Here is a 13,898-nt window from a genome sequence, read left to right on the forward strand (position 1 = left end):
TTTATACGGGCCAGTACCCTAGACTTTATAACTTCATATGCGTAGGTTGTAACAATCTCACGCAGACAAGAAGATGTCCCCAGTTCCTATTGTATTATATAACGCTACAATTATTGATCGGTACACGCATCTCCTCACGGGCGATCCATCGCCTTTCTACCCCTCAATGAAAAGGGCATTTCCCTGTCCGATATCCCTTCAACTCCGACAAAGTCTCATCTAACTGCTTCCTCCCCCTGCCCTCAAAATACTTCGGTCCGACATCCGGAACACTATATCCATTGGGATAATACTTATCCCCCTCATCACCAGGCACAGGCCGTCCTAGAGCCCGAGTCAGCCATGCCATCGGGCCCCAGCGGTTCCAGAACGTGGGCTTGACATAGTACGGCGCGGCCTCCCACTGGGTGAGAAAGAAGCGGTCGTTTTCATCCGGCTCCTCGGTGAACGAGGTGGAGCGCAGGAAGTACGGTCGTGGCGGAGATAGGTAGCGGAGGAATAGCTTGCGAGCTGTGAGGATAGCTGATAAGAGCGCTGCGCAGAATGCGGAGGGGGGCTCGTAACTGTTTAGCAAGATGTTAGATAATGCGTTGGTGATTAGTCCATCCATACATCGCTGCAACTTACTACATCGCCTTCCTGAGCCTGTCATCCATCATAAACGAAACAACCTGCAACCCGACCGAATGCAACATCTTTGGAAGCATATAAACCAGCACGGCAGTAGTCTGATCCGCCGTCTCACGATTCTTAGCATCAGGCACCATAAACTTCGCCTCATACTCCTCGCTCCAAGCATCAATCTCCTCGAGCCACTGAATCCCATCCCTGAACCCGGTCTTACCAGATGGCAGCTTCTCATAGCTAATCTCAAGCCCATCACCCACACTCTTCCAGAAAGTCCCGATAGCACAGCGCTCTAGGTCACTCAGCTGGCGCCACTCGTAGCGATTGATGAATCGAATCGGCTGGAGCGCGAACAGCGCCAGCGTAAAGAGCATATCGTCATCAAGGATCTTACCGGAGGCCCTGTACCCGCTGTGCAGGTAGCGCGTCCGGGCAAGACCGAGGTATGCGCGTGCGGAAGTCGGGTTGTTGCCGACCATTTCTTGGACGAGGACGCTGGTATCCGTGTACCGCTTCAAGGAAGTTTCCGGACTGGAGAATTGACTTGTTTTTGCGAGAAGATTGGATATTGAAGGGATGCCATATGTCTTTATTTTTTCGGTTAGAAATTTCAAGCATAGATCGATAGGGTATGGCCCAATTGTTTGTTTGTGGGGGTTTTTTTTTTCATACCCGGAATAATGCGAATTGCAGGCTCTTGATGAACATGAGTGGGAACTCGATCTGCGCGACTTGTTTTTGGATTTGGAAGGCTTCTTCGTCGGTCATTTTGGACATCGATTCCCGTGTTGGGTAGGCATATTGCTTATGGAGCTTGCGTAGACGCTGGAACCGTAGGCTTGTTGTTACTACCGGCCAGGCGACGAGGAGGCCTACGGCGTAAGGGAGTAGTTGGGCTGCCATGCCGCCTGTAGGAGGGGTAAAATCTAGGTGTCGGTGTAATTCATATTGACGCGGGGATGGGACCTCAGCTAGGGGGTTCCACGAGGTTTAAATAAGATTGTGGTGGTGGTGGTGACCCACGGGACAGGTCCATTTATGAATCCCCACAAGGTTTTATGAACTGCCAATTGTGTCACTTGTATACATAACACCCTGCGTATGAGGTCTCAGATAACCCTTAGAGCATGTACGGAGTAGTAGGGTTTCAAGTTTGTTCTTTCATCTAATCTAGAGAATATAATTAGATGATTCCAAACGCGGGGTGTTCGAAATACCGAGCCTCGGAGATGAGAATCAACATTCACATCCTCGGACTATCCGACTATACTATTATATGCGAAGAAGGGCCTCAAGCCGGAGTATTATCGCACCACTGTAATCCCAAATCTACATTTGACAAAGTGCCGATGGCATTCTCAGCTGTGCGAGATGCACGTGCATGCGATCACGCCTCGTAAGCACTGTAGCATTTATTCTTAGGCGAACGAACCTGGTCTAGGGTGTGTTACAGCTTCAGTGTTTAAACGAATTCTATTGAAATTATTTGGATTATAGGTCTAGCCTGACACTATCACATCGGGTCTTTACAGTTCCCATATCACTATATACTATCTGGTTTATGTTGAGGGGATATAAAATGTTCTGCCTCCACACTTCCTAACTAGCAGATCATTATGCCAACGCGTAAAAAGTGTGGCACACCACTAACGACCAATGAATCTGAGCTCCAATGCCCGTAGCGGTGGGAAGAACACCGCAGTAAATCCCGCGCCCAACCAGAGGCCCAGATCAGCTTCGCCAGCCATCTGCGCGATGGGGCCGATATAATACGATTGGGACTAAAGTGAAGTGTTAGCGAGAGACGACTAGTCGGATTTGTGAGAATAGAAGGCTTACCATGCCAACAATTGCACCAGCCCAGCCAACAAGGAAAGCAACTCCCGCGGCGATCCCCAAAGGCAGTTTGTCGCGACAGTTCCACTGAGACCAGTCATAGCCTCTTCTCCGACGGAAGACCATGTGTTCTTCAAAGACAATCACGACAAACATCATAACCCAGTATCCGATCAGAGGCAAGAAAGACTTAAAGATCTCGTACAGCCGGTCCCGGCCTCCCATCGCGCATGCGGCATAGATCACCGTAGCAAGAGTCGTGAAGACTGGTCGGGGAACCTTTCCAAACACCCCGCCAATCATCTGAAAGTTCATTCCCATTGAGTACGCCCCGGGAGTATTATTGGCAACCAGGGCGAGAACATTGATGACAGCACAGAATTTCCCGAACCCTCCGAGACCGTCGTATGCTGTCATCAGAACGCCCCCAGGACTGCTGCCAAACTTGGCCGCCAAATGTGGCGAGCTGGCAATCACGGTTCCAAGACCAACACCCATAAGAAGAACGATTGACATGGCACAAGTGGCGGCGAAGACTGTGACTAGGAATGTCCGATAGCTCTTCATTTGTGGCGGGATATACACATAGTAATCGGCGGCAAGCGGGGCCCAGGCAAGGGGAATGGACAATGCCAAGGAGAGGAAGGTTATTATTTTGGCGATTAAGTGCTCTGTCGACATTGGTGTTTGGATGTTGAAGTCGAAATTAGGCCCTGCTGAACCCACCATCACGCATATCACCAGCAGCTGTGGCAACCAGGCAACTCTTATATTGATTAGAATATGCATTTCCGGTATTCTGGGCTGTCAATCCTTACCGTTCATATAATTGGAAGATTTTCATCCCAAACAGAGCCATGACCCAACTAGAAACGGCGACAATGATAATGCCCACTATCACAGAAAGATGGCCGCCAGAGACCACAGACAAGATCTGGCCACCGACGACGCAGTTTACCATGCTATACCCGATATTGGTGAAAAGGTTCAGGATAATGCAAACTTTGCTGGGATAATACCCCATGAAATATCGGGCCACGATCTATCAAATTCATGAGCATCCGATCATTTTGTTAATAGCACTTTGTTCTCCTCGTGCATAGAAAAACCGATGTCTCCAGACCAACATACCAAAGTTCGGTTCCCGCTTTTCGGTCCCCATATACTTATAAAGCCAACAGTGCAATTGCCGGCTAAACACCCAAATACAGCACAGAGGGCCGCATCCCTGAAGCTCAGGCCAAGCACGAGTGTACCCATTGATCCAACAACGATGTTATTCGTAGCCAATGTCATGCTAAACCACATTAGCAGCATATGAAGTATGGTTGAAGACGTTATTGGTTCTCGATCTTCGATAGGAATAGGCTCGATGCCACGCCTCTCCACATTTCTCAAGCTTGCAGCCCATCGTGAGCATCTTGATTGTGGTACGGGACCAGGCTTTGTGAGATCTGAGTCGTCGGAGGAGCTGTTGGAAGCGCTTTTGTCGAGGTGAAATTGGCTCAGACTCCCAAGAGCAGGCGAGCTGTGGGCCTTCTCGACATCGTCAGCCTTCATCCTCGGATATCTCGAAGGACGTGTAGATTGGATGTCGTAAATCCACGGCTATACAATAGCCACAAAAGTTGAGGGAAATGAGCCGTTTGTATAAAACATGACGGAGGGGGTCAGCTATGATATGATAGATATAAGGGAAAAAGCATGCGGGGCCAGTGCACCATTGCTAAGCCGTTGAATACTAACATCACCCTGTCTACACAGTGAGACGGTGTAACAACCCGAGGGGAAACTGGATACATACACATTCCTCAGCAATCAAGGCACCAACCGAGCAGCTCGCAGACGGTATCCAATGATGAGGCCTGGAATTGAACCATTGCAATACAACCGTGAACAAACACACTCTGTAGATTGTAGATCATTGATCGTCTGGTGGAGAAAAAAGAAAGCTACCCAGCTCTATCCCAACATACAACCTTGGAAGTGTGGAGATGAGCAATATTGTCCCATCCACCAGGACACTCACCAACACACATATTCGGTGAGTCTGTAGCCATCTCATGATACAATCAAAGGAAGGGATAGGCCCATGACAGCCACACCATAAAAAATAAAAGTCCGGTCGACCCCTGTGATCCGCGATAAATTCCCGTATGGGGTAAGTGGTATGCTGGAAAGCTCCGAATATGCATGCTATGGAATGTTGTCGACGCAAGGAGTATGTGTTAGCTCACGATTCTGTACGATGACCAGATTTTGAAAGGAGGATGATGATCAGCCGAAGTTTTGTTAAGCAACTTCCGCGAGAAATGTATTCTGGTCCCTTGTGATTGCTGCGGCACGAATGCTTCCCCGGACATCTTCTGTAATGATTCGCTATAGCTCTTAGTATATGACGGCTTGAGGGAAGGAACCCTTTTAAATAGCTCCGATTAGTGTTTAACTTCATTAAGCTATTCATAACTTAGCTTAGTTACTGCATATGGAAAGTTTCTCGCTGTTCGGTTGTCACCGGCACCGCGGTATAGCTCATCTGAGCATGAGTTAAGTGGTACATTATACAGGGGGCATTATGAAGACTTGAATGGTGCTACATGCTCTTTGTAAGAGCAAATCCCCCTTCATCCCGACCTCTCTCATGGCCGGTCTTCTCGGAAGGCTTAGACACACGAACCCCCGAATTATGTGATATTACGTAGCTCGAGTATCTAGCTCAGATACTTTCCTACAAGTCCAGCCAAGCTTTCCCCCCGTCTCGTCTGTCCCACAAGCCGAAATTCGTGGAGGCGAACTCTCCTGCTTTTTAGGCGTTGGCGACATATATTTTGGACACCCGAGTTTCACAGATAGACGGCGGAAAACTGCCTAATTTATGAAATCGACCTTTCTATGTATAACATTTGACATGATGCGTTATGTCCAGTATAAATGTACTAGTTATAACATATTCAGTAGGTATCTACCAGGGGCCCTCCAATTGGAGCTCCTATTATGGGGATACTGAGGGTCCTGTACTGGAAACTAAAAAGACCAATGTCCGATAAATGTTTGATTTGGCTCCTTTGGCTTGCTTCGGGGACTGCTGGCCTGAAACATCTTTCTGAACGAGTATCGTGGCCTTGAAATACAGAAGTAGTAGTGTTTTTGAGCCCCTAAAGTAATGAATGACGTGCATCTTGATGGATATAAATACCATAGATCCCCCAAGCATCAAACAACACCGTTTATTCACCTTAATAGTGGTCAATATTGGATCGATGTATCGGTTGGAGCTTCCTGATGAATAGGTTAGAAACAAGACCTTAGAGACTTCAAACAATGAGTTGCAGAATACACAAGCAGGTAGGCCTCTTAGGACAGATATTAGAGAGGCCACTTGTGCCAAAAGATTATGCCGTGGTGATAGATTGAAAGTATCCGATGGCCTTAAATGGAAGGCGAAGCCGGACTTGACATCCTCCGCCCCACATTTCCTATTTAAGAATGAGGGGAGAATAGAAATATCCAACTTCTGTTTCTCGATTTCCCTATTTCACACTTCCCAGTAACCTGCTACATATTCTAAAATGGCCTCCATAACCCCATCTCAAGAAGACCTGCAGAAGTTCTACATCGGCAAAGATATCAGCGATGTGCCCAAACCAGCCGCAATCCTTGACGTAGCAATCATTCGACGACACTGCGAGACAATGCTACGCACAATAAAAACACTCGATGTCGGATTCAGAGTTCATGTTAAGTCGCACAAGGTAAAAAGGCCTCAGATACCATATTCTCCACGTAATTACACTCAACTTACGAACATCAGACACCCGAAATCGCTAAGCTCCAAATCGGCGACAGCACCGAGGCCAATTTCATAGCCTCCACAGTCCTAGAGATCGAGATGATGATCCCTCTACTACAGGATCTGAAACAAAAAGGCTGCAAAATTAACATTCTCTACGGCATCCCCCTCGTCCCATCACAGGTTCCACTACTAGCCAAAGCAGCCCGCGAGCTAGGCGAGAACAGCATCACAGTGATGATTGACCACCCAGACCAACTTCCCTACCTGGAGAAACTATCTTCTCTAGCAGGACATCCAACCTGCGCTTTTGTCAAGGTCGACACGGGCTATCACCGCGCCGGCTTACCACCCGTATCCCTCAATAAGAACGGGTTACTCGAGAAGCTTGCCTCCGCGGAAGAAAAAGGCGGGGCAAGACTCCTCGGATTGTATTCACACAGCAGTCTGAGTTATAGCGGAACAACCCCCGATCAAGCGATGGGCCATTTGATCAGTGAGATCCGCGGATGCAAAGATGCCTTGGAGAGAAATTTCCATCTATTGCCCGAAAGGGAATTGATCATCAGTGTTGGTGCTACCCCGCAGGTCGTCTCATCCCAGAACTTGCTGCGTGAGAACTCTCCCTGTGCGGAAGCGCAGGAACTGAAGGCTTTGCTTCGCGAGACAAATGTCGAGCTGCATGCTGGCGTCTATCCCATCCTGGATATGCAGCAGTTCTCCACAAATGCTAGTGCTGATTCTGGAGTTCTGGAGGATGAAATTGCCATCTCGGTGCTCGCTGAAGTATGCAGTGTCTATAACGACGGCGAGCGTGACAAGCCCGAGGCGCTTCTAGCTGCGGGGACGCTTGCACTGGGTCGAGAGCCGTGCCCGAGTTACTCGGGCTGGGGGGTTGTTTCTTCTTGGCGGCTAGATGGATTGGGCAAAGCTTCATCGGAGAGATTGGTTGTTGATAGGATCAGTCAGGAACATGCGATTGTGACCTGGGAGAGTGAGTCGCTGGCGAAGATTCCCCTGCGAATCGGACAAGTGGTTAAAGTGCACCCGAATCATGCTTGCGTTACTGGTGCCTTTTATGGATGGTATTTTGTTGTCGATTCGGATCAAGACAGTGAGACCTCTCGGATTGTGGATGTTTGGGTTAGGGCGAGTGGGTGTGGTATGAGGGCTTGGTAGAGTATGTCTGCAAGTTCGGGCCTCGGGGATATCTTCCGCTTATGAACTAGTGTATCGCAGTGTATAACCACTGTGAGTAGTCCTGATTCACTATAACCCTGCATCATCCCCCCAAACTTTGCACAAATGAAAGAGCATAAGCAATCGAAATGGATAATAGGTCAGATATCGCCTTCGCAGAGCGTTCCATTTGCTGTAGTGGGCGATCCTAGTTAGGTATATATCCGAACTAGTTGGTGGACTGATCTATACATATCGGAAGCCGACACCCCTGGAGTGGATATTTGTGGAGTAGCAAGCTTCTGATAAAGTAAGTTAGAGCAGACTTCCCTGAAGAATTCAAGAATCCTTCGTGTCTAGGTATTCGTGGAAAGTTGAATAGTAACCCAGTTTCCCCACAGGTCCCTGTGGAGAGAGGCGGCATGATATTTACCCCAAGACCAATTACCGAAGTTACCCCGTGTTTAGGACCGCTTGTTACTCCTATAGATAAAAAGGAGTCCATTCCATTTATCTGGGGTTCCTGCAGATACTTCGTGTAATTAGCTGAGGAGGAAACCGAATTGTCCTTTCGAGCTCTTATTGACATTTGCTATGGTATGCTAGGAAATAATAGCACGTTGGTGTGAGTAGACGTGGCGAACACTCACAGGAATATTATTATGTACAGTTGGTTGATAAGACAGTAGCCTCTTAGACGAATACTGCCTGGTCACTTCTGGTTCCGCATGCCTGTGCTAGTGTTGAAATTGGAGTCTGCTAGGGCCAATGATCCAACATGGTAAAAGACTCTGATAAAATGACACTGACCTACCCCATATGCTTCCTCTGCTTCCTCTGCTTTTATGGTAAATTACTGGAGAATACTCCAGTCCCCATGCTCGACCGATATCGACCTTCCGAATAAAGACAGTTTGGTTGTAAGTTGTCAGAAGCCATATTTCAGGTCCAACCCGAGCATGTACTGCGCAATTTGACCTATATGTATGCGTCAGTGTGAATTTCCTATTAATAGCTCACAATACTGACCTAGTACGGAGGCAAAGCGCCCTTGAAGGCGCTCAGCTTAAGATCTTCGTACTGAGCGTCGAAGACGGCTCCTGGAGTTGTCTTAGCTCTTCCTTCTAGCCTACCTTGTATACCCCTCTCGTCACAGACTAGAACGCGCTCTTCGTGTAAGTCATATTGACCTGTTTAGGATTGGAAGTCTTTTTTCGGGTCTATTGCTCAGGGTTAGTAAGGTGCACTGCTTCAAAGGCACTTTTGGGGTCTCACTGTAGCCGGGGGTGTCTTTGCGGAAGGTTGCCCTTTCGATGGGACTCTGTGTGGACAGAGGGAAAGATCAAGGGTATAGGAAAAGACGAGCTTGAGAACTAATGAGCACTTTGAATCACGAAAGAGGAGGTTGACTAGTGGGACTTTAAGTGAGAGAAGTAGTATACCTCAAGTGAGAGAAGCACTGTTTACAAGGTTATAGAGTAAAGAGGGTAAAGCGGCGAGTAAAGTATAAGGAAGGCTAACTAGTTAGTAGAACCTTAGGTTAGAGTTAAGTGAGAGAAGCACTATTTACTAGGTTTAACTGTAACCGACGAGTAAAGGCCTAGGAAGTACGAGGAAGTATGAAGGTTAAGTGAAAATTAGAGATGTAGAAAAGATTCCGTAGTTTTACCAAAAAGCGATGGCAATATGAGAAGTAGTGAGAATACCTATTAGGCAAACTTGACAGCATGGAGCTACAATACAAGTTTATAGAGAGCATGTGGAGTAATTTACAAAGAACGAAAGTGGGAAAGAAAGTGGTATCTTCAGAATCTGAGAATTTGACAATCAGGAACAAGAGAGAAAACAAAAAAAGGAAATTAAATGCTGAATGGCGCGGAGGCCTTGTATACGCCAAGAGATATCCAAAAGAAAAGGCCAGCCTGGCCACCGAACCCAAATGCAAATGATTGTATGGACCCAAAAGTACAGAGGAGTCTATGCTTAATTTCAACAGCGTTGCGCCGAATCACCTTTCCAGACACCGAAAATAGAGCAGTAGAGTTTGAGTCGAAGGAGAATAAGGGCATGACGAATTAAAGTATCCCCGATGATCGGGGAGAAAAAGAAAGGAGTAGAAGAAAGCGGATGTGGGCTCAGACCTGCGATTGAGAGAGACTCGATCTCGATCTCGATCGCTGAGACAAAGAGCGTCGGCCACGGCTAGAGGGCGCGCGGTCCACCGACGGGGCATGCTCGAAGAATGGAATCAGATCCGGGTTTTGGCTCGGGGGTGTTTTGGAGGTAGCGGAGTACTCGTTCAAGATACGATCATCAGCAGCGGTATCCGGGTGAACTTCAATCCCTTGCTCGCGATCAAGGCCGCTGTGAGGGCCGCCGTTTGTCGGGAAGCTGATCTCGGGCTCGTTCTGGGGTCGCTCGATGGGAGACCATCCGGCAATACTACCGGCAACGATACCTGCCATAGCAGCGGCGGGTCCGAACGTCGAGTTCGATCGTGACCGCGTGCTCCGTCTAGAACGAGACTCGGGAGTAGCTGGCTGTGGGGTCGGGCTGCCGGTGTCATTGTCGTTGTCGCCATTCGGTGTGGGTGGGGCGGAGGAATCACGAGAGCGGGAACCACTGCGAGACCGAGGAAGGAGTTCCTGAGGGTGTTGCAGCTTGTGGCGGATGTGGCGCAGGCGGCCGCCGCGGACACTCTTGATGAAGGCAAGCTGATCGCGGATTTCTTCCAGGGCGGGGTTCCATTCGTAATTGCGGTCCTCGTCTGAGACGACCAATTCGGGACCCTTGTTGCGATGCCAAAAGTGGGGCACAAGCCTGGCGGCGAATTCATCCGGAATAAGACGAATGATCACAGCGATGGGTAAAGAGATCGCTCCGAGAACAAGACTAACGGCCCACTGCGAGCCTTGGTCAAGACGTTTCACAGAGAAAGCAGCGCCGCCAACAAAGATGATCAAGACTTGACCTCCAATAATGATGAGCTGAATACCAATGAACCAACGGTTGTTCCAGATACCTTCCAAAATGTTGAGCTTGTTGTCAATACGACGAGAGTTATACTGGTTGAAAATTTGCATGAACACAAAAGTGTTGAATACCACAGTCTGCAGGTGGCCGAAATCCCAAGGAAAAATCTTAGCTCCGGCGAAATTCAGAACGAAAGTTACAACCAGCTGATAGATGGACTGTCCAATGATCATCTTCCACATTGTCAGAGTGATGAGGGGATCGGATTTCGATTCGGGTCTGCGGTCGAGCACTGTTGGTGTAGGAGGGTCTGTCGCCAAAGCGAGAGCGGCAAAGGTGTCCATGATCAAATTGACCCACAGCAACTGCACTGCGCTGAGCACTGAATCCTCACTATCACTAGCGACTGCAGAGACGAAGGTGAGAATAACGGCGGTGATGTTGACAGTGATTTGGAACTGAAGGAACTTCTTAACGGCGTCACAGACGGTGCGACCCCATGCCATAGCCTTGACGATAGAGGAGAAGTTGTCATCCATGAGAATAATGTCAGAGGCCTCTTTGGCAACTTCGGTACCAGTGATACCCATTGCAAAACCAACATCGGCATTCTTGAGAGCCTGAGCATCGTTGGTACCATCACCAGTGACAGCAACAGTCTCTCCAAGCTTCTTGAGTTGATTCACCAGGATCTTCTTATCATCGGGGCTAGAGCGGGCGATGACCTGGAGTCTTGGGATGATTTGGTTCATTTGGCGTGAGCTCAGCTTGCGGAATTTGGGTCCCTCAATGGCGATACCACCAGGTGTGTAGATACCACACTCCTGGGCGATAGCCTTAGCGGTTATGATGTTATCACCAGTCACCATTCTAACGAACACTCCAGCTTTTTGACATGTGTACACTGCCTCGGCAACACCTGCTCGGACAGGGTCTTGAATACCGAAGATTCCCAACATTGCCATGTCCTTGAAGATAGGTTCGAAAACTGCCTGGTTGCGATCGGTTTCCGCCGTAGGAGCCCCACGGGGTGGCCATTGTTCGAAGTCACGGTAAACCAGGGCAATGCACCTGAGGGAGCGGGTGGCGTAGTTGTTCATAATATTGTCCAGTGAACTCCTCTCCTCATCGGTAACAGGAGCCTCCGACAGAGAGTCGGTAGGGTCTCGGACAATGCGCGTCGACTTGGCGGCTAGAATCTCTGCAGCGCCCTTAACTAACATTCTGTATTTCCCATTCTCCAGCTGGACCACAACTGCCATGCATTTGCGGCCTGAGTCGAATGGGAACATCTGCGCGAGTTTGCCGTTCGCTCTCGCTTCGCCAAGAACCCCCATTCCGAGGTAATCCCTAGCGAAAGTCAAGAGGGCAGTCTCTGTCTTGGATCCAATGTATGTCTTAACTCCATCGGCCTCGCCTTCAAATGCGGTTGAGTTGTACACAATCGATTGGAGTAAGACATCCTTCACCGAGGGCGATAGGGTAGAGACGAAATCCGAGGGGGTTATTTCACTTTGATCATCGGACGAGACACCAGAATACTTTCCAAACCGAGACGTGGTACCCAACGTCGCAGCCACTGCAGTCATTTTATTCTCCGTCAAGGTTCCAGTTTTGTCAGAACAAATCGTGGTAGCATTGCCCATAGTTTCACAAGCTTTGAGGTAGCGAACCAGGTTGTTGTCTTTGAGCATTCGTGTTGTAGCAAAGGCCAGAGCGAGTGTGACAGCAAGTGGTAAACCTTCAGGTACCGCGACAACGACAATTGTAACAGCAACAATGAAAATCTGCAGGAATGCTTGACCCTTGCGGTCGGCACCACCTTCCATGCCCTTGAGACTAACCAAAAACTTGATGAAAAGGACCACAAACAGCAACAAACCAGAAGCGAGACCGAGCTTGGCAATGTACTCAGCCAACTTGTTGAGCTTAGTTTGTAAAGGTGTTGTCTCGCCCTCCTCTTGGAGGGACATCATCGTCCGGCCGTAGGTGGCGTGCATACCGGTAGCAGTGACCAAAAACGTGCCGACGCCCTCAGAAACCTTGGCACCAGAAATGATAAAAGGATCCATCTTCTTCAGGTCTTCGTGTTGCTCGATTGTCCGGTACACTTCATCGCCTGGGGTTTTGCGGAGAACGTCAGACTCGCCAGTAGCTGAAGATTCGTCGCACTTGAGGTCGTGGCCTTCGATCAAGATCCCATCAACTGGGACCATATCACCAGGTTCCAGAAGCATCAAATCACCAACCAAGACATCGTGGATGGAAATTTCCTCCGTTCGGCCGGACCGCGTCACTTTGACTTGTCGATTCTCCTTCTTTTTGTTGAGTTTCGCAAACTGTCGTTCCTTTTGCCAGTCGTTCGCCGCACCGACCGTAACCACGATAATAATGGCCACAAGAATGGCCAAGCCTTCAACCCATTCAACGCCAGGTTCATCAGGATTTGCTGGATGGAGTGATTGCGGAATTCCCACAGCAAGTGAAACTGCAGCTGCGACCGTCAATAAGATCAACACCTTATCGTTGTAGGCAATCCATGCAAGCTCCCAGATAGTCTTCAATTTCTTCTCTGGAAGCTTATTATCCCCGTAGATACGTCGGCGGTCGAAGAAATCTTCTCCGCCCTGGGTTACGATGGGATCCTCAGTGGCGGGTGGCGGTGATGTATTTGGAGAGGCAGACTTGGGTATATTCTTCTTTGGCGAGGAAGGCGAGGAAGGTGAAACAACCTCGTCAAAACGAACAGTTCCGTCAAGGGTTGTCTCATCAACACTCAAGCCGCTTTTTACATCAGTTCGAAGGCCTTTTTCCAATCCTCGCAGACCTCCTAACGCGTGGAAGGCGCTAAAGCTTTTCGGGTTTAGAAGCTTGTTCAGCTGACCAGGGGAAAAAGCAAACTTGTTGTCCTCAACCTCGAACTCGGATTCGCGGCCAGGGTCTGGGGTCAGGGCATCCTCATCGTGTATGTCGTTTATGGCGGCGTTCTTGACCAAATCGGATCTCGATTCGTGGGATGTTGAGGGCACATATGTTTCACCGCCGTAGGTGCTCGATGTTTGGCCAGTCTCATCCGACTCCAAGGAGTTGCCTCGAGAGCGTGTTCCAGGAACAGAAAGGAAGTTTGAGTGTGCCTCAGGCGCCTTCATCTTGGGTGATGAGATGTTGTGTGGGGAGGTTGGCCGGCTCTCTCGTTCCCGAGCTTCGGAGGAGGCATTGGAGCGAATCGAGGACGTGGACCGCATATCCGTGGGAGAAACACTGCCATTGCTTAGCAGTGCTGTTGTGTCGGGGGCTTGTGCATTATCGGTGTAGGTCTGTGATCCTCCAGAGAGGACTTGGATGGGAGGGTGTTCGGTATCAGGGGAGTTGACGGCCGAGGTGTCGATGGTAATGGTCGGCGCGCGCTCTCTGCGCAGGGTTGATTGGCCCGGCTCATCTTTTGGGTGCGGATCAGACATTGTGGGAGTGTCTATTCAATGCGCGATTCATG

At 49.1% G+C, this 13,898-nt stretch overlaps 4 protein-coding genes across 4 annotated transcripts; 1 reads left to right on the forward strand and 3 right to left on the reverse strand.

Moving 5' to 3' along the window:
- Window positions 1-163: 163 nt before the first annotated feature.
- Window positions 164-1,530, reverse strand: N7516_000950 (uncharacterized protein; the record flags this gene model as incomplete). The annotated part of the gene is made up of 3 exons (XM_057213672.1): window positions 164-563; window positions 628-1,214; window positions 1,300-1,530. 3 exons carry the CDS (start codon window positions 1,528-1,530, stop codon window positions 164-166), a joined length of 1,218 nt encoding a protein of 405 aa, XP_057075555.1.
- A 743-nt stretch (window positions 1,531-2,273) lies between these two features.
- On the reverse strand, window positions 2,274-4,023 carry N7516_000951 (purine-cytosine permease family protein; the record flags this gene model as incomplete). Its single annotated transcript, XM_057213673.1, has 4 exons — window positions 2,274-2,408; window positions 2,467-3,229; window positions 3,282-3,505; window positions 3,595-4,023. The coding sequence occupies 4 exons, from the start codon at window positions 4,021-4,023 to the stop codon at window positions 2,274-2,276; spliced, it is 1,551 nt and encodes a 516-aa protein (XP_057075556.1).
- Window positions 4,024-6,032: 2,009 nt separating this feature from the next.
- On the forward strand, window positions 6,033-7,432 carry N7516_000952 (uncharacterized protein; the record flags this gene model as incomplete). The annotated part of the gene is made up of 2 exons (XM_057213674.1): window positions 6,033-6,215; window positions 6,275-7,432. 2 exons carry the CDS (start codon window positions 6,033-6,035, stop codon window positions 7,430-7,432), a joined length of 1,341 nt encoding a protein of 446 aa, XP_057075557.1.
- Window positions 7,433-9,567: 2,135 nt separating this feature from the next.
- On the reverse strand, window positions 9,568-13,866 carry pmcA (putative P-type calcium ATPase; the record flags this gene model as incomplete). Its single annotated transcript, XM_057213675.1, has 1 exon — window positions 9,568-13,866. The coding sequence occupies one exon, from the start codon at window positions 13,864-13,866 to the stop codon at window positions 9,568-9,570; it is 4,299 nt and encodes a 1,432-aa protein (XP_057075558.1).
- Window positions 13,867-13,898: the final 32 nt, after the last annotated feature.

This window comes from Penicillium verrucosum (genome assembly GCF_028828655.1).
Source record: "Penicillium verrucosum strain IBT 35672 chromosome Unknown utg000001l_segment0_segment0, whole genome shotgun sequence".
In the NCBI taxonomy this organism is placed as follows: domain Eukaryota; kingdom Fungi; phylum Ascomycota; class Eurotiomycetes; order Eurotiales; family Aspergillaceae; genus Penicillium; species Penicillium verrucosum.